This window comes from Nilaparvata lugens, chromosome Y (assembly GCF_014356525.2).
Source record: "Nilaparvata lugens isolate BPH chromosome Y, ASM1435652v1, whole genome shotgun sequence".
NCBI lineage: Eukaryota > Metazoa > Arthropoda > Insecta > Hemiptera > Delphacidae > Nilaparvata > Nilaparvata lugens.
The window spans coordinates 688,359-714,881 of record NC_052519.1 but is presented as its reverse complement, the minus strand read 5'-3'; the positions used below and the strand labels follow the sequence as shown (position 1 = coordinate 714,881).

General features: G+C 34.0%; 1 protein-coding gene across 1 annotated transcript; it reads left to right on the top strand.

The window, feature by feature from the left end:
* Positions 1–403: 403 nt before the first annotated feature.
* LOC120355161 (transcription factor E2F4-like) lies at positions 404–24,664 on the top strand. Its single transcript, XM_039443485.1, has 7 exons — positions 404–541; positions 3,991–4,100; positions 4,991–5,102; positions 6,912–7,076; positions 18,771–18,983; positions 21,870–22,023; positions 24,594–24,664. Exons 1-7 carry the CDS (start codon positions 404–406, stop codon positions 24,662–24,664), a joined length of 963 nt encoding a protein of 320 aa, XP_039299419.1.
* Positions 24,665–26,523: the final 1,859 nt, after the last annotated feature.

The window sequence follows — 26,523 nt, the reverse complement described above, 5'->3', positions numbered from 1 at the left end:
CGCAGTATCTGAGCTGTAGATACTGCGTTCTTCCTTGGTAAATTGTAAATACTGCGTTTTTGCTTAGTAGGGCAGTATAGGTATTATGTACAACTATATTGAGCTTCTAAACTCCTGCTTAGGATCGTTGATGTTATAAATAGATATTGATATTAATCATTATTTCATGAATAATTACTACGAAGTGACAATGCAACATATTTATATCTTACTTATATTAAAACATATTTTTATCTGACACGTTTTATTGGCCGTATTTTTATACATGCATTTTATGTATCTATGTTTCTTTATAAAACAAATATGCAGAAACGCCTTCGCTTCGATTAGCAAAGTAAGTTGCCTTGGATGTTTGCCTCTTAGATATATGTATGTGTTTAAGGTCCTGTATATGTTATTTGTAATGTCTGGAAACGGTGGTCATGCGTTGCTCAGGGATGTTCCCAGCTATCAAACTAGGAGAGTGACAGCTGATTTACTGAGACTTCCCAAATCGTATACCACTTGTTTCCAGAAATCGTTTGTATTTCTTGGCCCCAAGGTTTTTAATAACATCCCAATTGAAATCAAGAGGCTTCAAAATCAACTTGTTTTCAAAAAAAGAATTCTTAGATGGCTCAGAGGTCTTATGCCTGACCATTTAGAATCCTTATTCAATGTTATTTCGTAGTTAAAATGTAATTTTGGTTGCTGGCAATAAGCATTAGTAAGATGAGCTGTTTTTGGAAAGTGTGCAAGGTGTGTGAATGTGAGAGTGAATGTGAGAGTGAATGGTTGCTAGTCTTTTCTTTCTCTTTTCTTTTTCTTTCTCCTTTTATTCATGCATTTAAAATTAGTTGAAGTGATATTCATTCCTGCTTGCAAACGTGGAGTATTGTATACTTCCAGCAGGTAGTATTTTTTATTCCGATTCACAAATTTATCGTATATCTAATAAAACATACCAGTATTTATTTTATTAATCTTCCATTAATTATTTTTTATCTTACTGAGCTGAGTGTTTTGTTTTTCTTATTGATTCTTAATGTGAATATTGTGAGTTTGAATAAATAAAATTTGAATTTGAATTTTTTGAATTTGAAGTTACTCAAGCTATTCATCTCAAGAAAAAAATTGACGATGCAATTTGTTGTAATGGAATATCCTTCTACGAACATATCACTTCATGAGACAGATTTTCTATTTGATACAAAGACGATATTATACTAGAAATTTGACATTTAAATAACAATATTAAGTTTTCGAATATAGTTGAATAGAATGTAGATAGATAAATCAGTGTTATACAATGCTCTAACCATTTGACAATTACATAACACTAGTGATTTTAAATATAGTTGAATCAAATGTAGATAAATAAATCAGTGTTTTACAATGTTCTTAGTGATGAATGAGGTTTTGAGAGATTACAATGTTTACATTTGAATTCATTAAAAAATAATATTTAGATATGTAGTATTATTATCTTCACTTAGGGCAACTTATTTCCTCAATGGAGTCTAGAATAGTATTTTTGAAATAATAGCATGCTATTGCACCTGTATCATTTCTGTCCACTTGTTACATCCTTTCAACTTATATACATTTTTTGTCTACGTTTATATTTTTGTGTCTTTTTGCTAGCTTTATACGGATTTATCTAGACGCCTTCGTATCATTCCACTTTCTATTACAACTCAAAGGTCCGGTTGCACAAAAGCCGGTTAAATTTGAACCGTGATTAATTTGTCGAGAATCAATCAGAGAAGGCTTTTTCGAAAAGACAGCTCCACTGATTGATGGCTTCACTGATTGATTTTCGTGGAATTAATCATGATTAAAGTTTAGCTTTTGTGCAACTAAAAACAATGATGGAATTTCAATCACCTTGCACAAGCGTGTTCTAATATATTAATTAGATGTAAGTTTAGAATAATTTGTTACTTTTGTAGATATTTTATATTTGAAATTGGACATTTAATATAGAAATATTTTTAAAGCATCATTTAACTAAGTTGGCGGTTGATTTATCTCAAATACTGTTGACAAGAGTGTATTGTTTAAAATTATATACTTTTGAGAGTGTTAATAATTGATGAAAGTATTAAGTGGAAAAACAGAGATTAATTTATGTTCATGTGTGTTTTTTATTAAAGCTATTTTTTATTGTTTTCTGAATTTATAATACATTGTTAAACTTATTGGGTTTATAGTTCTTAACACCGTCCATTTGTGATTTCACTATTATGTTATAAATATTATAAACATCATTCTTCCTTTCTAATGTCATTTTGAATCTTTATATTTAAAAAAAATGTATTCAAACCATCAGTATTTCTCTATAAAATTATATTTTAATTTAAATAAATGTTGTTTTTATAGATTTTTCCTGGCTGCGCCTTTTTTATAATCTTTTGTATCACTTTTTATTTATATTTTCCTTCCCTTATTTTTCAATAGAGAACGTTTTTGAGTTCTATATATCTTTATTGTCGTATTAAATGTTAGTTGTACTGTATAACTTCAGACCATTAACTGGTTTGTAGTTTAAGCTTGTGTATTATGGCCTTATTTTCTAAAAATTATATAATTATTAATAAATTGTATTTTTCTATGTCAATTTCTTCTTTCTTATAAAATCCTCTACGTTTTTTCAGTGAAATATAGTTGAGTAGGCCTACAGTCATAGAGAAATATAATAATTTCGACTTTTGTTTAATAAGGTAGGATACATCGTTCATTATTGTGCTGTAAATATCTTTGTTCAATCATAGAAAAGGTTGAAATTGTAACTGCGTAAAGACAGCCGATCTTTTGAATGAACTGTCTAATATAGGTCAGCATAATAGTAAGAAAATGTTAACCAGTTTAAAAATAATCTTGAAAGCTTCCTAACAACAAGACCATAAGATATAATTTAAAAGATTACATACTTTTGAATCTCACCACACTGACACCAGGAACCATGAAAAGGAAATTGAGCTCTACTATGATGAATAATGATCTAAATTTATATTTGAAAAGATCTTATATTCATGTATATGAATCTATAGATCAAATAAATGAATTATTATTAATCTGACGACCACGGCGCCAACGCGCTTCCAGTGGGATAACTTCAAGTATCAAGATTAATTCTGTCCTGTCGTGTGGGCGAGATATCAGTATAAAAACGACTAATGGCCGTTTGGGTTGGTGTATCGACAATGCTAATAATTTTTAATAATGTAAACAGCTACTATCATCAAAATCTGATGGAGTTGAAAGCAGATAAAGGTCGGGAAAATTTACTATGTTACTTTGTTATCCATTGCATGCAATTAATAATCCACTCGACAGCTGATTTATAATGAATAATCCGATATTCTGATTTTTAGAGTAATATTGGTTTATAATTTTCAAATTTATATTAAAAACAGCACGATAGCTTTATTTAGATTCAGCACGATAACATTACAAACAATATATTAAGTATCATTCAAGTTATCGTGGCACTTAATTGAACACTAACCTAACAATTATAAGTACCGTAGCATAATCGTTCAATTTTTTATTAATCGCACTTGATCTTGATTTTTTACAATATTTCATTATAGAACATTTAAGCAATTTATGAGTTTAATAATATTTTTAAATCATGAACATGAGAAATAAATTAGCCTAATACCTAAAAGCTAATACCTTAGCCTAATACCTAAAGGTGAACAAAGAATAAGTAGTACAATACATATTAATCTATTAAATTCTGAATCATTCTTGAAAATTCACGTGTGCTCTATAGTTATCAATAATTTTTCATTATTGCTCATTTACCAAAAGAGAAATATTAAAAGCATGTTCTATATAAATGTTGAGGTTATGTTGACAATAACAATGGTATTTTTTTGATGGCCTAGTAATAACTTGAATTTTACTAAATAAATTGAGGATTATTTATCAACTACAACGTATGTTATATCAATATTCTAACAGATTAAGACTCAATTTAACTCGTTACATGTTTTTTTCCAGGCTGCCAATTTATTAATGGTAAAACAAAAACGACGAATCTATGATATTACAAACGTGCTTGAAGGAATCGGTCTAATAGAAAGGAAGATGAAGAATATAATTCAGTGGAAGTAAGTAAAATTTTCATAGCATTGTCTCAATAAAGTACTATAAAACTCAGTATAAGGCCAACAGAAAATGGTGTTTAGGTGACCATTTTGTGTATTTCGAAATAACTGAGAGGTTAACAAATAATATTTGATGTTTCCTTTTATAATATTTAAGTTATCCTACCATATAATTGATTTGTAGTTGTATTAACAAATAAAGAGATATAATAACCATCTCTGAAGAGCGGAAAATAAATTTTGGAAAAGCAATCAATTAGGAAAGCTATTGGCTTGGTGACTGCGCTGCTAAGCTATCATTTAGAAGTATGAGTCTGTTGCCAAACTGTGAGAGTGACAGTGAGAGTGCGAGAGTGACCATTTGGAGAATTTACTCCTTTGAACATCATCATTTTGAATATGTCTTTCCGGTGGTTCAAAACTCTTTTAAAGCCGTAGGTTTACTCATCTCTCATCATCATCATCATCATCAGTCTGAGTACCCACGCACAAGCCTGGAGCTTAGTAGGGCTTCACTCTCAACAAGCAGCAATAATATAGCTTTACACATTCATATTGGTCATATTATAATCTACTCACAATTAGCTACGGTATAGCCCATTTTCCTCACAATGGTAATTAAGAATTTATGATATTGTCGAAGCTACGAATCACTCTGATTTCAACTTTACTCTGATGACATTCTAGTCTGGGTTATAAGATATAAGTCTACTTAGTTCATAAGATATTCACTTGAAAATAATATCAATTTTTCCCAATCGAAATGATTTAATATTATTTTATTTGAAGTTTCAAGTAAAGTGATAGAAATAGTTTGTTGACTCACTCGAAATTTATATTTATTAATTAATCAGATAGCCTATATTTATTAAAAACGAATTAATTTTTTCCAGAGGTGCATGCAAAGAAATCAATTCAGAAGAAAACACAGAAAGACTCACAATTTTGAGAAATGAAATTGAGGAATTGGAAAAATATGAAAACAATCTTGACTTACACACCAAGGTGAGTTTTTCTTGAATAAATAAAATGTTTCAAAATAAAATAAACATAAGTTTGTGTAAAACTAGTTCAATGTTAACAAAAACTAGTTCAATGTTAACAAAAACTAGTTCAATGTTACCCAAAACTAGTTCAATGTTAACCAAAACTCTGTGTGCATTTTTTGTGTAGTTGAGAAGTTGATATTGTGGTAATTATTCATATTGAATGGAAAAGACTAAGAAATTGTCAAAAAACCACTGATTTATTGATAATTAGAAAGACCAGTTTCGGTTATTACACCATTGTCAATCTCTGATAAACTGAGAGATTGACAATGGTGTAATAACCGAAACCGGTCTTTCTAATTATCAATAAATCAGTGGTTTTTTGAGAATTTCTTAGTCTTTTCCATTCAACTCTATGTGCACATAGAGTGCGGTAGACGTTCCGAGTTCCGGAGGTCTTAAGTTGCAATTCTTTAGAGGCGTTCTAGCAGCGCTGCTAGAACGCCTCTTATTGCACCTTTAGAAGGATATAAATAATATCGGTTAGGCGTTCCGAGTTCTTACATAGATTTATGGGTATCTATATCTAATATAATAAGGGAAAGAATTGGCTCATACAGGTACGGGATCGGAAATTCACGAATGACGCATTATCATGTCTGAACTACAGAATTGATCAACATGAAATTTTGTATATAGATTCTTAATTTACCGTGGAATCTAATAGGCCTAGGCTACTTTAAATTCTTTAAGATTTCAGTTGGTCAAGTTTTCAATTAGGCTAGACCCTTGCGGAGTACGGGTTACCTGGTAGTCTATAATATAATAAAGTTGAGAATATTGGCTCATACTCGTATGGGATTGGAAATTCACGAATGACGCATCATCACGTCTGAACTGATTAACTTGAAATTTCGCATATAGATTATTAATTTACCGAGGATGGTTATAGGCCTATTTTAAATTCAACATTTCATGTTGTCAAGTTTTTAATTGCGGATCACGGGTTACCTGCTAGTCTATACTAGTAGTTCTGTGAACAGTAGACCTCATGCAGTATTCTCATCCACAAGTACCTGATTGAAACTATAGACCTTATGGAAATACAACAATAGACTGGCTTCTCCACACATCTGTGTAATCACTTGTCAGCTGATTCATGATGAATAATATTCTATAGTCTGATTTTTTACTCTAATATTGGCGTATGAAGAAGGCTCCTTTCTCCTTTTATATTATCCTTGAAATGCAAATTTCCAAAAACCTTGTATATACGTCGACGCGCAATTAACAAAGGAACATACCTGTCAAATTTCATGAAAATCTATTACCGCGTTTCGCCGTAAATGCGCAACATATAAACATTCAAACATTCAAACATTAAGAGAAATGCTAAACCGTCGACTTGAAGCGTAGACCTCACTTCGCTCGGTCAAATATACTCCTAAGAGCACTCTCTTTAAGCGATAGTATTTTTTGTATTAATAAATTCAATGAACCAGACATAGTGGGTGAGATTGAAAGCAGAAGGTTACGGTGGACGGGACACATTCTGAGGAAAGAATAAAGCGCTCTGACAAGCAGTGTACTGAGGAATAATCCTATAGGAAGGAGACCAAAAACTAGATGGTGGGACCAGGTCCGGAAATATATGAGGAGGATGGGCCTAAAAGAGGAGGACGCGGGTGACCGAAACTTCTGGAGAGGCTTAGTTGATGAGGCCAAGTACCGACTGGGGTACGTGTGGCCACCGCAGTGAGTAAGTAATAAATTCATTGTTCAGTTATTATTTAATCAAGATTCTAATTCTCTTTTTCCTTTTCAGTGGGTAGAACAGAGTTTGAAGAATGTATTTGAAGACGAAAATAATGTGGCTAAAAGCTATCTAACTCAGGAGGATTTGTGCGGCTGTTTTGACAAAGATTTACTGACGATTGCGATTAAAGCAAATGAAGGAACCAGGTTGGAAGTGCCTATTCGTGTTGATCAGGTAATTTGGACTTGCAATATAGAAATAAGCTACGTTATTTAAGAATGTATTATACAACTTTGTAAATTTGTATATGGTACTATTGATAGGAGTTGAATAAAGTGTAAAACAATATGACTATCGTTGGAAAATGATGTCAGCTTTCAACTCCAATAAGTTGGAGTCAAGATTTAAGTCATCTGAAATCACTTGTCAGTGCATAAATGACAGATATTCTGTGACAACTCCCAAAACACAAGTCAGAAGTCTGCTGAATGATAAGTCATTACATTTTTTTTCGAATGCACTTTCTCTGAAATTTGAAGTTGATTGATGAAACCAATCAAAAGAAATCGTCTAACATGAACACAAATGGACAACGACTCTAGGCTCTAGTCATAAGTCACAACTTGCTATACACGTTCAATTGACAAGAATTATCAATTAATACTAGAGTGAGGTCCACGTATAATGGCAGTGGAGAAAGATAAAACAGCGTTGCCGACTTGCCATTGCATCTACAGAATATAACTGATACCGTTATATCTGATGAAATAAATATTAACAGTTCATTCTTGTTGAAAATGATCAATTATATTTTATTGATCATGAAAATATGTGACTCAGTAATAAAGTTTTATATTTGAGATTTAATTTTTTTACAATTTTATTTATAAATCTTTGAAAAACGATCTTGAGGTGGTAGAAAAGGATAGCGCCATCTGCTTTGTCGAATGATCGACAAGGATAGCAACACCAATGTTAATCAAATACTGCCGTTATAACGTGGACATCACTATAGACGAATCTGATCCAGATGAAATGAATGACACTACAATAGGCCTATAAATATAAAAATACGTTTAATAATATACATAATTTATGGTAAAATATGATAATACAGTTTAAATACAAAATTATAAATATATAGGGGTGACTGAGGATTAATCACAGCTGTACAGATTTACTATAGAAGCTGTGAGAGTGACAAATATTCCTTATCAGTTTCTTTTATTCTATTAAATTTTATCCTTTTCCATCCACTGACTTGAAAAAGTGATCCTCACGATATCTATGGTACATGTATTAAGATTCAATAAAATATCTTATGTGAATGATACTGATTCCATTGATATCAAATAAAATGAAATGATTACGCCTTTAGTGAGATCCACGTTATAATGGCAGTATTTGATCAATTACCGTTGGTTTTGCTATCCTTGTCTATCATTCGACAAATCAGATAGCGGTATCCTTTTGTAGCTCGTTGCCAAATCGTGTTTCAAGAATGTAGAAATACAATACAATCAATTAATAATTAACTAATAGACAACGATTTTATGTTAAACATTTTTTTGAGGTTTCTGTCTCTTGTGAAGGTCAAATAGTTTAATTTTCAGAGTAGGTAACTTCAACTCGGCTAATAGCTTATGAAGTACCTTAATCATAACTCTGACGTTACATAATGTTTTTGTTAGTTTGTACGATATTAATAATATACGATATTATGATCTTATAAGGGACCTTCAATTTTCCAATGTTCGTAATATTCAAACAATATTCACACAATTCTAGGTCATAGTAATTGCATTATTGTCGATATTCCTCTCTATACTATCATCAAGAAGTGTAGCGCCAACTATCTATGGCAGACAGATACAATATTTATATCAATCTCTCATGAATAGTTTCCCACGTTCCTACAGTAGAATTACTCAAAGTAATTCTGAGCCCTGTAGGCAATTTAGCTTCAATAATACAAATACAGCATATGCAGCTTATATATATATATATATATATATATATATATATATATATATATATATATATATATATATATATATGTAGCCTGCAGTTGAACGCTCTCACACTGCTGTTATATAGTTGGTGACTTGAACTTGATTATAAAACGCTTAGTTAGGATGCAAATATCATATCATTGTGTGAATGAATGAATAGCAATGTAAGCACTTATTGGTGCTACCCAGAGAGTAGCTCTCTCTTTCTATCCTCACTGGTGCTACCACAGCTCAATTAAGATTACTAAGCTTACTGTGTTTTACCAATATTGTAGGTTCAAATTCCACAAATGGATGAATTAATATCCATGAATAATATCGTAATGCCATTAGTTTCTGATAGGCTATACATATATTTTTATTTTTTTCTATGCCACACATATATGAGTGAATGAATTGAATGAATTTGAATTGAATGAATTTATTTATTGCCAAAAAAACAAATTACAAATACAAAATTCTTATGCAGACTGAAGCAACAAAGTGCAAAAAACAATATATACAAAATTTGACACAATACAACTTTTAATATTATCAAATAAAAATACTTGTAAGCCTATCTTGGCCTAATAATAGCACCTTATTTACTTCTTTTGGCACTGCCGGCAGAAGTACAACTTGAGCGCCAGCAGTGAGTTCTATTTTACAAGGAAAGCATTTTCTATTTTCAGCATTTACAGCAATAGATTCAATACAAAAAACAAAAGAATAGAAAAAAAATTTATAAATGAATAGCTTAAAATGAAAGGATAAAATAAAAGAGATAATTTTTATTTATAGACAAAAAAGAGTTTTGTAAGGCTTTAAATTTTAGACAATTTAATTTGAGTTTAAAGATGGAAAGATTAAATAAATAAAGATGAATTCACTCATGACATAGAAAAAAGTAAACGTGAGATACTAGGCTTTTCGAAATTAATCTTAAAAAGGCAAATTGAATAAATAAATGAATGAACTAAAGATGAGAATACATTTTTAGGACAATAAGCATTCAATCACAACAAAGAGATAAAAGCACTTGGCTTTCGATGCATCAAAAATAGAGCAACATATAATAGGACAAATATTACCATCATAATATTAGAAAATAGAAAAAACTATCCTAAAACGTAATAATTATCAACCTAATAGGAACATCTTCATTATCATCCAAGAAAACAACAGCTTATCATCAGCAGAGATGAAAATAAATATTTCTGTTGATCCACTCATCAATTTCTATATGAAGCTTTTTTGTAAGTTTGCTAGTTATAAAATGATTTGGGACTCTATTGGCATAAAATTCTACATAGAATGAGAACTGATGTTTATTTATTGTTAATCTGTTAAATGATGTATTGAATAAATTGTTTACTGAAGGGCGAATGTTATAGGGATTGGTATTTAGGGTTAATAATTCTCTATTTCTATTTATATGAATTATGATGTTTTTAACAAAAACCTGTCTCAGTGTATGAACTCCAAATTCTATGAAGAGACATTTACTAGGGTAAAGTCTAGGTTTCCCAAGGGCTGCCTGATTATATGTTTTTGTAAAACGAAAATTTTATTGAAATGGGAGTCAAAAGTACCACCCCAAACCTCTATGCAATACTGAAACAAAGAATGAGCATAGGCATGATAGATGGTTCTTATTATGTTCACATCATTCAATAAATTTATTTTGTAGAAAACCGATATCAGATATTTCAATTTGGAAATCAAATACTCTAGATGAGAATTCCACTTCAAGTGGCAATCAACCATTACTCCTAAATATTTTATAGAATTTATTTTTTCTATTTTTTGACACAAACAATTTATCTCACCTATAGGGGTATTGATTCTGTGGTCGTGCATTCTAATACAGAGATCAGAAGGTGGCTCGCCGATCGAAGTTGGGGAGAAAGCAATAAATTTAGTTTTAAGCAAGTTTAATGTAAGAGTGTGATTATCAAACCATGCCTTGGCCAGAGCTAAACCTTTATTTGCATTCTCATATGCCTCCCTCCATGACTCACCTGTGAATATTAACGCTGTGTCATCAGCAAAAGATATTTTTGTTGTGTTTGGAATATTCAATTTGAGGAGATCATTTAAATAGATTAGGAACAATAAGGGAGATAAGACTGTACCTTGAGGTAGGCCATAGCTTTTCAGCTTGCGTGTATCTGTTCTATTGTTTAAGGTCATAATTTGCATTCTATCCTCCAGGTAATTCAAAATTAATTTTTTAGCCAGTCCACGTATTCCACAGCCATCAAGCTTATTTATCAAAGTTAAGTGAGGTATGGTATCAAAAGCTTTAGCTAAATCTAGAAATATTGCTACTGTTTTGGATCCTTTATTGAAGTTCCTGTTAACTAAATCTGCTAACAACATAACAGCATCCTTAGTTGATTTCCCTGGCTGGAATCCGAACTGATTCGCTGCTATGATGTCCTGCTTATTCAAATAGTCCATCAATTTCTTTTTTAAAAGTCTTTCTATTATTTTTGACAGGTTACTTAATAAACTAATAGGCCTGTAATTCGCTGGATTTGATTTATCACCCGACTTATGTATTAGTATAATTCTAGCAATTTTAAAGCGTTTTGGAAAGTATCCATGACTGAAGCAACTATTTATTATAATTTCCAAAGGTCTAACAATATAGGGAGCAATTTGTTTCAGAAAGTGGCCTGTAAATCCATCTAAACCTGGGGATGCATTGTTATTCAAAGTATTTATGATGTGGCCGATCTCACCAGAATTTGTAGGATATAAATAAAAACTATTTACAGGAGGATTGGATAAAGGTGTTGGAACTTCTTGATTAAGTATGTTCTGTCGCAGGTTGGCTGCATATTTTTCTCCTACATTGACAAAAAACTCGTTGAAACTTCCAACATCAACGTTTGGTTCAGTATCAGACTTTCTCTTAATTTCTAGAATCTCTCTGATATTTTCCCAAGTTTGCTTTGTATTTCCCCTGCACAATTGAAATTTGTTATTAAAGTATTCTATTTTAGCATTCCTGATCAAGGTATTCAAGTTATTTCTATAGTTTCTATATTGCTCTTTTAGAGTTACATTAAAAGGTTGATTTTTAAGTTTACTTGCCAATCTATCACGCTTTCTCATCGCACATACCATGCTTGGTGTAATCCACTTTTTTGATGGTCTTTTCCTATGCGGAAGCTCAATTTTTTGTGTGTATTTATTAAGATTATATTCTAATTTTTCGATGAAAACGTCAACCATTTCATCAATGTTATTTCCATCGATCATTTCTATGAAATTCCAGTTTTCCTTATCTAAGTCATCCATTAGCCCTTCATAGTTAATTTTTGTTAGCGTATTTTTATTTTTTGGAGGGTTGTGATGAGTGTTGGAACCGAGCTTTAAATGGAAAGAAATACAATAATGGTCAGTTATACCAGTTTTTATAATGGTTGCAAACGCATCGTTTTCCTCTACTGACTTAGATTTGAAAAATATATGATCAATGCAACTTTTACTATTATTATGTGAACGTGTTATTTTGTTTATAAATGATTTGTAACCGTTGAGTTGCAAGACACTAAGATATTCGTTACTTTGAAAATCATTATTGATAATATTTATATTCAAGTCGCCTATTATCATGGTAGAATAATTATCAGACCTCTCTGTACGAAGATAAGCGTCGAGGCTGATAAGAAAAGCATTAACATCTAGAGACGGTGATCTGTAAAGTGCTAGTACTCTATACAATTTATTATCAAGTTCAAACTTTATAGCTATCAAGTTAACAGATTCTATATTGACATCTATCCTATCAAACTTTATCTCATTACTTACAAACACACATAAACCATCACACTTTGTAAACACATTACTTTTATTAATAGGAGTATAACCATCAATATTAAAATTAAATCCAGCTGAATCATCTAGCCATGTCTCTGTTAAAACAATAATATGAAATCTAGTACTAATGTTGCTAATATAATAAAGGAATTCATCGAAGTTCCTACCAATGCTTCGAATATTCATATGAAGTACATTAAAAAGTTTATTTGCCTGACTGTTATAAATGAATGGATTGAATGAAAAGAAATCATCTATTTCAATTGTATTTTTAACGCTGCCATGTATAAGTGAATCATCAATATCATCAAAATTATTGTTCATTAAACAAAGAAGCAGAAAAAGATAAGATAAGGTAAGAAAGTGGAGAAAAAGTAAGAATAGAATCGTTCAGAAGCAGAAAAAAGTGATAAAAAAAGGAAATTTTCGAATTAAGAAATCAAAAATCAATACAACCAGCCTACTGCGCAAATTTTGAATATTAATAGAAGTATTGAAAATTTTTACTGAAAACTAATTTTATGTAATACTGTGCTAATATTCGTAAAAATACTGATAAACACCCATTTTACTGAAATACTATTAAGTCCTCATCGCTCATGATTCTTTTTGTGCGAGAACTTTCAGTTTTTTTCACGAAAACTTTACAGTCACGAACCCAGACATAGGCTAGTTTTTATCTTTTTTAAGATTTTTCGCTTTGCCTAGTAGTCTTTTGTAGTAGGGAGAGAGGTGTTCATTTACATAGACATTTGAAGGAGGCAGCTTGTCGCACACATCGGTTGTTTTGATGCCTTTCTTTTGTCGCGCAGCGGTGATCCATTGCATCTTCTTCTGTCTGGAGCAGAATTTAGCCACTATGGAAGTGGATCCTTTTGCGGTTGGCATCCGATGGATAATGGATAGGTCGTCCTTTTTAAACTCCACATTCAACGATTTTGCGACGGCATCCATGACGGCCAGTAAATTCTCACCCTGGGTTTCGGGGATACCTACAATTTCAACATTGTCTTTCCCGGTATATTGCTGCAGGTCATGTATTTCTTTCTCTAGTCTCTCAACATGTTTTTTATTTTCCAAGTTTTCTTTCTCGAGGTTGTTAAAGTTGAGTTTCAAGCTATTGTGTTCTTGTGTGAGAGTGTCTATTTGTGTTTTTATAGTGTCTGTTTTGGTGTTGATAGATTCTAGTTTTGTTTGTAGGTCGTCCAATTTCGAGGTGAAGAATGTTTTCATATCGGTTATTTCTTTTCGTAAATTTTCTACTATATCAGAGGAAAATTGTTTCAAGTTAATGTCCGATGACTGACCTGGATTGTTTTTGTCCTGCTTACAACTTTCACATTTCCACACGGCTCTTGCTTGAGTGTTCATTTTTTTAAACTTTTCAATTGACTCAAGTCTAGTACACTTTGGATGAAAAACATTAGTACACTCGCTACACTCGGCTGAGATTTCTTTTTCTGTGAAATCTATTTCACACTTGAAGCACTGAGACATGATGAGATTTTCAAGTAAATAAAAGTTCGTCTTAGGAATTATCGCGCAGCGGCAAAGGTCACTGATTACGGAGCTGCCGAAACGACCGGTCGCATTGAAAGCTGAATAGATACTGATATAATACCAAACTTGTCTTAAACTTATGCATCGTAAATTTGTTTATCTTAACATAGGTCATAGCTGAAATTATGTTTATGTTGTTATGAATAGGTAAACATTGTATTTTAATTATTTTATTCACAATCACAATCATAATTAAAATATGATTGGGAAAAGACAACAGGCATAGCCCAAAACTGTATTCTCCCAAATTTTTTACAAATAAAAGTCTCCAAAAAGGAGGTTAGATTCCACTTTTCACTTCAATAAGTCCAATTTACACTTCAAAACTAATGCCTAAACTAAAAAATTTAAATTTTGATATTTTAAAACTAATTAACATAGTCGAACTCAGTCTCTGTTGTGCAATGCATCTTGCATTGCACCTTGAAATTGCTTCCGAGTCAAGTTTGCAATCTGGGCTTGGGCTTTATTTTATCAGACCGCTGACCTATTCAAGTCTTCACTCCATTTTTGTTCAACATAATTTTCTTTTCATCTATGGGTTATTGTCATCTAAAAGAAAAACATAAAAATAGTTGTAACGCTTCTCTCCCTCTCCTGCTTTAACATGTTAAATTAGTGAAACGAAATAGTTACATTTTTACTATAATAATTACTATAAATAACGGCTGTCACGTTAGGATGCTGATCATAAGGCACTAGAAGGTGGATGATAAGAGAATCGTTTGATGAACTTGATGTATCTCTAATAAGATGCACAGAGTGTGCTGATATATTTGACTTTCATGGTAAATTTAGTAATATAGATTCTATGGGAAACGGCAGTGGCATGGGCTTCTCGGTCATTCATCAGAACATACGTAGTTATAGACGTAACTTTGACGAATTTTTAACAGTATTACAGGGATTAGGGCATAAGTTTAACTGCATAATATTAACTGAGGCATGGCTTAACGACGACAGCCATCCAATTAACATTTCAGGTTACCATTCTTTTAGATCATTCAATAGTCTGAACCAGAGCGATGAATTGGTGGTCTACATCGATGAAGGACTTCCAGTCACTTGCAATGAACTGGTACTGGGCGGTCTGGCCACCTGTCTCTCTCTCACCTTTACCTGGGCGGGGGCGGCATGCGAAATTCTAGCTGTCTACCGCAGCCCCAGCACTAATCTAACTACATTCATAAACGCGTTAAACGTATATTGCAATGAACAATCGCCAGGTGTCGTCCGAATTCTGGCAGGTGATTTCAATTGCGATACGTTGAATGTTGCCCCTGGCTCTGTTGAGGAGCATTATATCGATATTTTGAGTGACGCAGGATTTGTGCCCTGCGGAACCTGTATTGACCACTTTTTTGTCAAGCTTCCGCGTTTCTTCAATGCATCTTCTGTTATTCTGCAGTCCTCGGTTACCGATCAAGCTATTTGCTTGAATATATTATCGACAAAAACTCATAAGCCGCCTAATACAGATAGAGTCATTATTAAAACAGACTGGAAAAAGGTGAGGAACACACTTTATAGTCACAATTGGAATAGAGTCATTGAACAAAACAACGTTGACAATGCAACAGATATTTTCATTGAATCGGTACGAAACATAATTGCCGAAAAATCACATGAAGTAAAAGTTTCATCTAGAAATACTCAACTCAAACCATGGATAACTGCTGGACTAGTAAATTCTATTCGACATCGTGATAAACTCAGAAAAAAACTCAATAGACAACCATTTAACTATCTCCTTAGAAATGAGTTTACTCAATATAGAAATATGCCACATTCAGCAATCAAGCGAGCCAAGTATAACTATTACAAAAACAAGGTTGAAGAAGCGACTGGTAACTCTAGAAAATTTTGGTCGGTTATAAACGAAATCTCAGGTCGTATAGATAATAGTAAATAATTCCCCGTTAGTGCATTCTCCCGCCCTGGTGAAGTCATCGACTCTCAAAAAACTAAAGAAATTGCCAACCAATTTAATCAATATTTTGCCAAAGTTGGGACAAACCTAGCAAATTCTATAATAACCCAGGATGCACCAGTAGTGAGAGATGATGAACATGCTGTGGACTCTGAAATTCAGCTGCAACCAGTCTCAAGGCAGGAATTGGAGGAGGTAGTGAAGAGTTTGAAAGGGCGATCAGCTCCAGGTTGTGATGGAATCCCTACTAGAGTGATTAAAAACAATATTGACATATTAATACATCCTATTCTACATATAGTCAATCTAAGCATTCTGGTTGGACACTTTCCTTGCGCTCTCAAAACAGCCAGAGTAATACCTATTTATAAATCAGGCCCCAAAGGCATATTCACCAATTACAGACCTATTTCTTTGTTGGCAACATTATCTAAAATAATTGAAAAGTGTATAAAAATACAACTGACCAAGTATTTAAACGAGTACAATCTCATCTCCAACTCACAGTATGGTTTTCAAAAGTCCAAAAATACATCTGATACTCTTTTCAATATGTCTAGGGCTATCTCAAGTAGTATTAAATCAAGAAGAAAAGTACTGATAACCTTTTTGGACTTGGCAAAAGCCTTTGATACAGTTGACAGGAGAATTTTAATAAAAAAACTTGAATCATTGGGGATAAAAAATATCTCTCTCCGATGGTGTAAGAGTTACTTTCACAATCGACAGCAATCAGTTTGCATAAATGGTGAAAATAGTGATAAAGAGAATGTTGAGTATGGGGTAGTCCAGGGAAGCACCCTTGGGCCACTGCTATTCCTAATCTATATCAACAATCTGTCAAAATTAGTAGTTGAAGGTGAGTTGTATCTGTTTGCTGATGACACAGCACTAGTGTCTACTTGGAGCACTTGGGAGGAGGCCTACATGAGTGCTTCAATTGATTTGTCAAAAATAAAGAACTGGTTTGATCACAATAGCCTTACAGTAAATGTGGAAAAAACGAAGTTTATGCCAATAGTTACAAGAAATCAGGCTCTCTAATACTAACGATGCATTCTTGTAACTATCCCAGGTCTACTGGATGTAATTGTAGTATGATTGAGCGCGTTGATCATTACAAATACCTGGGCGTTGTCTTGGATTCCAAGATGAGTTGGGTACAACATGTCCAGTGTGCTAAGAATAGGCTCAGAAAACTGCTTCACGCATTTTCAGAGCTTAGTAATGTTCTGAGTGTGGATCAGTGCAAAGTAGTTTACTTTGCCTATGTCCAATCTATAATACTATATGGAATTCTAGCTTGGGGAGGGGCTTCCTCCTCAGTCATTGAGCCTCTCGCAGTCACCCAAAGATCAATTATAAAAACAATTTTAAAGAGAGACTTTAGATACCCAACAATACAATTGTTTATCGAATTTCCCGTACTGAATGTTAGACAACTTTTTATTAAATCCTTGTTGATCCACATCAAAAAATACAAAACTGAACTTCTGGGAGAAACAGTTAACCATAGCTACTCAACTCGCCACAGATCCAATTACAGCTTTGAGATACCTCAGCTGACTCACGGCTCTGAATTGACAAATCCTTCATACCTGGCCCATATTTCATTATCTTGTACAGAAATGTGCCAGGGGTGATTAGGGAAGCAGAGGCATTTAGTTTGGTAGTGTTTAGGAAGAGGGTGGACAGGTGGCTGTACCAGATTGGTTGGGAAGCTTCAGAAGAACTACTCCAAACTCGTTATGCTTGGTGACCAACACGACTTCAAGGTTTCCAGACAATAGATTGGTATTTATTTTATCATTGATATAACTGATTTGATTGTTTTGCCTTTCTGGTTTATGCTTTTTTTCATTCTCTCTTCTGAGAATTTCTGGAATCCCTGCCACTGCGGTCTTCAAAAAAATATTGTTTTTTCTTCTTTATTTATTCTTTTAATCAATCAAGGTATTAAGTATACTTATTCCTACATACATATTCCTACATACTCATTCTTAAATATACATCAGCACAATATATTATCTATTTTATAATCAGAATATTAATAATACATCCATAATATAAGTGTATTCTCTATTATTTACTTCTATGAGCAGATTAAGCTTATTATGTATAAAATGGAACTCCCCCCTACACACAGATGGATAGTCTAGTAGGGGGATTCCAAAACATGTTGTATATTGTATTTCTTATTCGTGTATTATGTTTTTTGGAAATAAACTGAATTGAATTGAATTGTAATTATTTTCATTTAAATAAATAGAATTAGAAGATAATATTTTAATTTTATTTTTCATAATTATTGTACTGATTTGTTAAGTTGATCCATTTTTGTTTGTAAATTAAATTTTTCAATTTAATCCTTATTATGAAAGTTAATCATTTAAGAATTACAGAAATAGTTTTTCTGAATAAATTTTAATTGATAATTTTTAACAAGGATGAACAGATAATATTACATCAATAAACCGGTATCAGTTACCCTCCATAGAAGGCATTGACAAGACAGAGGATCGGCAACGTTATTCTCCGATCTTCCTTCACTGCCATTATAACGTGGACCTCATTACAGTTGAACTAAAGTGTTTTGTTTTGTGTTGTGTTGTATAGCGAGAGAGCGGCAGCATGTACAAGATGCAGGTGAAGTCACGTCAGCCAATCGAAGTGACCATGATCAACAGAGATGACGACATGTGTAGTAGTGACGAGGATGACGCCACAAACATTCACCTCCGCCAGGCACCCACCTCCACCCTCCTGCCTGCCGACGACATCAATATGGACGTTGAAATGTCGGCTGTCCGAACTGAGTTTGCGCAGAAGGTTTGTCAAATCACATTTTCCTTAATGATACACTAGAATATTGTCTAAAAATATCATTAATTCATTGAAAAGCTACAAGCATGTTTCAACACCTATGGTGTCATCTTCAGTGTGTAACTACTCACGAATCTTTTTTAAATGGAATACTAGGATATTGTCTAAAAATATCACGAAAAGTTACATACATGTTTCAACACCTATGGTGTCTTTAGTGTGAAAATTTAAAGTTACGGAGTGCAAATAGTCGAGTTGATAAGAATGTTTTTTCTCGGGCAACTCCCGTGTTTCGGATGGACTCTGGTGAGCCGTCGGTCCCTGTTGCCTAATAACAGTCGTTAGGTCATGTCAGAGATTTGTCAGTGTCGGCCGACAATCCTTAACTGTGAAAACTGCCATTAACTAATTCTCAGTCAATCGGAGGGCATTTCTGAGTGTCGGCCGACAATCACTGTGAAAACGGCCATTCTGTCAACATGTCGGACCGACAAAATTGTCGCCGCTCGGAAATGGGGTGACACCGTTGAGTGTGTCGCTGCTCCATTTTTTAGTGTAATAAATGAAAAATTGTGTATATTGAAAAACAAATTATTTGTTGTAGCTTCAGTGACAATGGATATGATCTTAAACACACTCGAAGTCATTAATAGTATTATGCTTATTGATCTGTCTAAGGCACTACTTCCGTAAACAAAGCCGTAGTGCATTCGTGTGACGTCAGCACAGGTAGGGCTCCTACACCAATAAAAATTCGTTGATTTCAGCTGATCTATATCAGCTAGTGTTTTATTGGTGTAGGAGCCCTACCTGTGCTGACGTCACACGAATGCACTATGGCTTTGTTTACGGAGGTAGTGTTTAAGGCCCGTATGCAGATAGTTTAAAAAGGGGAATGTCAGCTGTTCGTTTAAACCCCGTATGAAGCACATTATGATCTACAAGTAAACGTGGTTTAGCGTTGAACGTAGTGCTAGCATATGGCCCTTAATCTTCATTGTATGTGTATATTTGTATTACGCCTTGCCCACACTATTGCCAAGTCGCTGGCCAAGTGGCTTGTAAGCTTGGCCACGTTGGTCTTGCCTTGCCTTCCACACTGCAATGTAAGCATTTGTGGATGCTCGGCTGGCCACTCGCCTTCGCTCGACAAAAATCGGAGCAATGGCAAGCGGAGGCCACTGAAGGCGAGCGCTGACAAAGCATCCATTCACACTTTCGCGCTCGTCGTCATTTGCATGCATTGGGCAATATGTATCATTAAAGGCTTCCACAGACAGACGCGACACAGGCTCGGGCGGGACAAACAGAGCGATATTGAGCTCGGGAAAATATCGCTAGTTTACCGAACTGAACGTTCACACACGCGCTGCACGCAGACGCTCGGAATTAGATGTTTCTAATGCATTGGTCCAGGTTGATTAAAATTCTATTTTAGAAAATAAGTTTTTCCAATGGTTATGTGGAAAACCTTGTGTGTTGTCTGATGAAACTAATCTTGTTAGCCAAAGGCCTGAAGAATACAATTTTATTTATCTACGGGTATATCGAAAAGTTCCTATTTCAGTTTTACAATCAAAATCGAAATGACTACCATTTCCAAACCGAATCTCAAAACTGTACTATTTGACCAGCGAAAGAAAGTCCCTGGCGGAGACAGATTATTGCTCCCCTGGAGCAATAATCAGCTGGACTAGTTATTTCATTCTTCACTAAAAACATTGGTCATGAAATAAGAAGTATTTCCAATCGATTAAAAAATATCGAATTAAAATTTGTATTTTCATTGAAACCCGTAATTTTTTATTTACTACTTTGCTGTTCAATAACTACTAAACGGAATTGATTTTCTTTTGGCATGCATATTCCTTGATGCTTCTTTAAACCGATGTCAAGGTTTTTTTTTCAAAAAAAAATCTGATAATGTGTAATTTCTTGGTTCAAGTTAGTGAATTTCAATTATAAAACATGAAAAGTTTCTTACAATGGCTCATCATGTTCGTCCTCGTCCATAGCGAGCGACAAAAGCAATGCTTCTTCTTGTAAACACTGATCCATATTTAAAAAAATTGAACTAAAATATTAGCTACTAACTACACTGCATTCATGTGCAATAAGAAAGGTGTGCACTACTGATTCCCGCCTTGATTTCCGAGCGGTCTACCGAACAGATTCGGTAGACCGAAATATCGCTTTCCTCGGTATATCGCTGCTGTGTGCACGTTCTCATTTACCGCTATGTAATAACATATCGTACCGAATCGTCTCGAGCCCTGTATCGCGTCTGTCTGTGAATGCCTTAAGGCAAATGAGCATGATTTTTTTTTGTAGGTACATGATTCTTAGAAATTGATATTAGTCTTCTTCCATGTATATTTGTATCAATGTATCAATGATATACGAATACCTATAGTGAGGTCCACGTTATAATGGCAGTGGAGAAAGATAGCCTAACAACGTTGCCGATCCTCTGTCTTGTCAGTGCCTTCTATAGACGGTAGCTGATACAGGTTTATTGATGTAATATTAACTGTTCATTCTCATTCTAAATAATCAATTATATTTTATTAATCAAGAAATTATATTTTTCAATAATTTCATAATACATTTTCATAATTAAGTTGCAATATTTTGTTAATTATCAATTCTACATTGTTTAAAGACGATCTGGCAATGGAACAAAGCGAGAAAGAGATAGCGCTATCCGCTTTGTTGAATGATAGATAAGGATAGCAACACCATTGCAAATCAAAAACTGCCATTATAACATGGACCTCACTATAGGAACATGTTTATTAGAAATTGAAATTAGAAATAGAAACTGTTTCCGTGTATAGGCTATCAATGATCTACGAATTCCTAGTTGATGATTTATTTTTTCTGTTTGTTCAGAAGTTGAAAACTTATTCAACGAAGGCGGAAAAGTCGAAAAGACTAGATGAAGACATAGATGTGGACCTGCAGTTGACGCTTGAAGTAGACGAAGAGGGAAAATCCAACGAAGATAGCATTCTTGCCACTGATTTCATGGAAGATCTTACCTCAGGTACGCATTTCAATTTTCAATGTATGTATTTTTTATTATTCGCGTCTAGCTCCCGCAGTGAAAGTCGCTAAGTACGTCTATGAACTACTTTTCTGGGTTCTCTCCGTTTTTTCTCCTCCCAGTATACCTTCATTCTCTCTATGAATGCCTCCTTTCTATCTTCAGTCCATCTAGTCTCGCTCCTATGATTCCACCGGCCTGACTTCCAATTTTCAACGCATTTTCGATATTTTTTGTATGTATTTATTGACGTTTCATAATACAAAAATCATAAATATAGAAGATCAAATAAGGACCAACAGGCCTAGCCCAAAATTGTTCCCTATTCACCAAATTAATACAGGGTGATTATAAAAGGACTTATAACTTTGAAAGCACATAAATATTTATTGAAATTACATACATAATTGAGGAAGGTGTCATTTTTTACAAAACACTTCAAGTGTGTGTTATTTCAATTCGATGTGACAGCCGTTGGTAATGTGACATACATTCCACCAATAATCGATTTCTGCCACATTCGTACCAGAATATCAGGCGTAACTTGTGCAACCTCAGCAATCCGAATGTGATCCGTTTTTGGTGGTTATTAAGATCGTGTGGTAGAAGCGGAACATAAACCTTATCCTTAATGAAACCCCACAGAAGAAATCCATTGGTGTTGAATCCGGTGAGCGAGGTGGCCATGCAATCTGCCTTGCATGGTAAAAATCCAGCGAAGTTAAAAGCAATTGTCTAGATAATCCCGATCTTCTCCGTGGGAATGAGCTGATTCACCGTCGTGCTGATAGTAAAAGGGCAATTGTTCATCATGTTCAGCACGACGGTGCACCACCTCATTTCCATGGAGAAGTTCGGGAATTTCTGGACATTCGCTTTCAACTTCGCATGGATTTACCATGCAAGGCCGATTGCATGGCCACCTCGCTCACCGGGTTTAACACCGATGCATTTCTTCCTGTGGGGTTTCATTAAGGATAAGGTTTACCAGACAATCTTAATGATCTCAGAAACCGGATCACATTTGGATCGCTGCGGTTGCACAAGTTGCGCCTGATATGCTGGTACGAGTGAGGCAAGAAATCGATTATCGGTGGTATGTATGTCGCATTACCCACGGCTGTCACATCGAACCAAAATAACACCCATCACACCTTAAACTTGAAGTGTTTTGTAACAAAATGACGCCTTTCTCAATTCTGTAAGTGATTTCAATAAATATTTATGTGCTTTCAAAGTTGTAAAGTTCTTTTATAATCACTCTGTATAGGTACTATAATGACAATGTTAATTTCAACCTCAATTCATCAATTAATTCATGAATTGACAAGAAATTTCGTATAGTTATAATTAGGAGAGAAAAAAATGTTTAGCCGAAACTGCCAAATTTTGATAAATTTTTACATGTTCAAAATATAGGTTATTTCTCAACGTCTAAGAATTTGAAGTCGACTTCTTAGTTCATTTTCGCAAATATTCTATAATTTTTCAAAAATTAGGTCTTCAAAATTGTAAGAATTGAAGTCTTCTATTCTCAGTTGATTATCTCAAAGTTTCTGATTGACAGTTGTACGTTTCAAAGAAATTAGGTCTAGTGTACATGTGTACACTTGAAGAGAAGGCTTCAAGTTATTAATTTAAACTTATATTCAGTTGATTTTTTGAAATGATTATTCTTAATCATGTAATCTCAGTTAGATATTCAACTGTCTTCAACATTCAATCTGTTTTCAGTACCCTGTTTCTCTTTACAAATCTAAATTGTAAACATAATACAATCGAACTAAGGTCTGGTGCAACAAAAGCCGGTTACATTTTAACCGTGTTTAATTTTACGAGAACCATACAGAGAAGGCTTTTTTAAAGGTTCCTCTGATTGGTTCTCGTGGAATTAATCACGATTAAAATTTATCGGCTTTTGTGCAACCGGCACTAAGTTTTGTAACTGAGCGCAATTATAACGTACTGTTTAATTGAAATCCATGCGTTAACATTGGTGTTATGAACATTTGAGGAAAACTAATGTACTGTTTAACTGAGCTGTAAGAAGTGATTCATGCGTGATGCCGTATCTATATGTTGGCCGAAAGAAGGCCAATGTCGACCAGTGTGTGGATGGGTGGTTTGCCAACGCTGGCTATCGCTGGCCTTCGCTCCGATTTTTAGCACTGGTCAAATTTTTGGCTGGGCCAGCGAATGGGCCAACATTTAGATACGGTATGATGTGTTAACATTTATTTATTTTAAAAGGCAACTCTCATTGATAGTTGCTATATAAGGAATTCTAACAGTCTCACTGTAGTATTGCTTAAATAAATTGAATTGCCACCCAAAAAATGCTAGTCCAATCATTCCCACCAATTCGAGTGCAGTCCAAAATCTCTCAAGATCTTCAGAAGAGACTTTATATGAATGCAAACATAGGTGTTTTTAGTCTATAAAAGATACCACAAACTGTTTTTGTCACTTTTCATAATATTCATTCATTAGAGATGGAAATTACTGAGATATTGCATCTATTCGAATGCTAATGAATTAATAATTATTTGGATTATAAATTCTTTTATTAGTTCTGGCAAACCTCTCCATGGGCAAAATCCACCCTGATATTCTCCAAGCTCTTTCTCCAGCTGATCTTTGATACGACTGTAAATTAATAATCCTTGAAATAATTTTATAGGTAAGAGAGATTCCCCTGTAATTATCAGGATTTGTTTTATCCCCTTTCTAGTGAATAGGGTGAATCAGAGCATTTTTCCAGTGAATTGGGAAGACTATCAAGTCCCAAATTTTGACCAGATTCTGGTGCAAAATTTGTTGGGTTTCCCTGGAAGATAACTTCCATATCTCTGCCATATCTATGCCGCTTTAGGCTGGTCACACACCGATTAGTCAAGACAAGAATAGTCACGTTTAGTCACAATAATTCACATTGTGGTTTATGAAGACATATCTAATTGCAATGACTAATCAGTGTGTGTTGCGTCATAAGCAGCAATGTGAAGTATTATGACTAAACGTGACTAGTCTTGTCTTGTCTAATCGGTGTGTGATCAGCCTTAGGCTAGGCGCACACCAGTTAGTGAAGACAAGACAAGACATGATCAGACACGTTTAGTCACAATACTTATCATAGCTGCTTGTGACACAACTCACACTGATTAATAATTGCAATTAGACATGTCTTCATAAGCAACAATGTGAAGTATCGTGACTAAACGTGTCTGATCATGTCTTGTCTTGTCTTGTCTTGACTAGCCGGTGTATGCCCAGCCTTATTTTGTTTAATTTTACCTTTAGGCTAGGCACACACCAGTTAGTCAAGACAAGACAAGACAAGACATGATCAGACACAATACTTTACATTGTTGCTTATGACGCAACACACACTGATTAGTCATTTCAATTAGGCATGTCTTCAAATTCAAATTTATGTCAATAGAAAGAAAAAGAGCTTATTCAAACCACTAGAATAAATAAAATTATGGAAACCAGGTCACATCTCAATACTTACAAACAAAAAGACGAAGTAACAAAATTACAAGCAAATGACAAACTCAAAAAGACCAATTCAAGGAAGCCATGACAAATATTTTTTAAATTTATAACACAAAAATGAAACACTACATAATGGATATAGATAATTTAAAATAAACATCTATCCTAATCCAATCCAGTATAAGATTCATTATGGATTTTGTAACTCTATTAATAACTAGCCGTCAGGCTCGCTTCGCTCGCCATATCCGTCTAGCCAGGGGGCTCCGCCCCCCTGGACCCCCGACTGGATCGTCCAAGAATGAGATCAGCAGGCTCGCTTCGCTCGCCTGCATTTTTCGTTTGGGCATTTTTATCATATGTTAGGACAATCCAGTCGGGGGTCCAGACTAAACGGCTGGCTAAACGGATGTGGCGAGCGAAGCGAGCCTGACTGCTAGTAACATAATATTCCCAGGATTGAAGTAGCAGTGCCCAATCAATTTTTCCGTGATAAATGCATTTAAATCTTCAACTTGGTGCCAACCTAACAAAGTCAACTCAACTTAATGCCAACCTGACAAAATTATTAATTTAGTTGCCAGTTAACAACTGTTTCGAAGAGGTACTCTATCTAGATTATAGTTCTATAGTAACATATGATATGGAAATTTCAATTATAATTAAGAGATTGGGAGAAGAAGAATATACATGCTAAAAGACGAACTTTAAACCCTTAAAAACAACCCTTAGAGTTAAAATATTGCCAAAAGATTTCTTAGTGCGCCTCTAAAGGGCCAACTGAACATACCTACCAAATTTGAACGTTTTTGGTCCGGTAGATTTTTAGTTATGCGAGTGAGTGAGTGAGTGAGTGAGTGAGTGAGTGAGTGAGTGAGTGAGTCAGTCAGTGAGTGAGTGCCATTTCGCTTTTATATATATATAGATGTATTCAGTTGGGACTTTATTTATAAACAAGTAACACTGATATTCAAACTGACGTCTTCATAAACCACAATGTGA

Coding starts and splice junctions, on each gene's coding strand:
- LOC120355161 (XM_039443485.1), top strand. CDS start 404: ATGTCTGGAAACGGTGGTCATGCGTTGCTCAGGGATGTTCCCAGCTAT. Junction 4,101..4,990: donor AAGAATATAATTCAGTGGAA/GTAAGTAAAATT, acceptor AATTTTTTCCAG/AGGTGCATGCAAAGAAATCA. Junction 5,103..6,911: donor ATCTTGACTTACACACCAAG/GTGAGTTTTTCT, acceptor TTTCCTTTTCAG/TGGGTAGAACAGAGTTTGAA.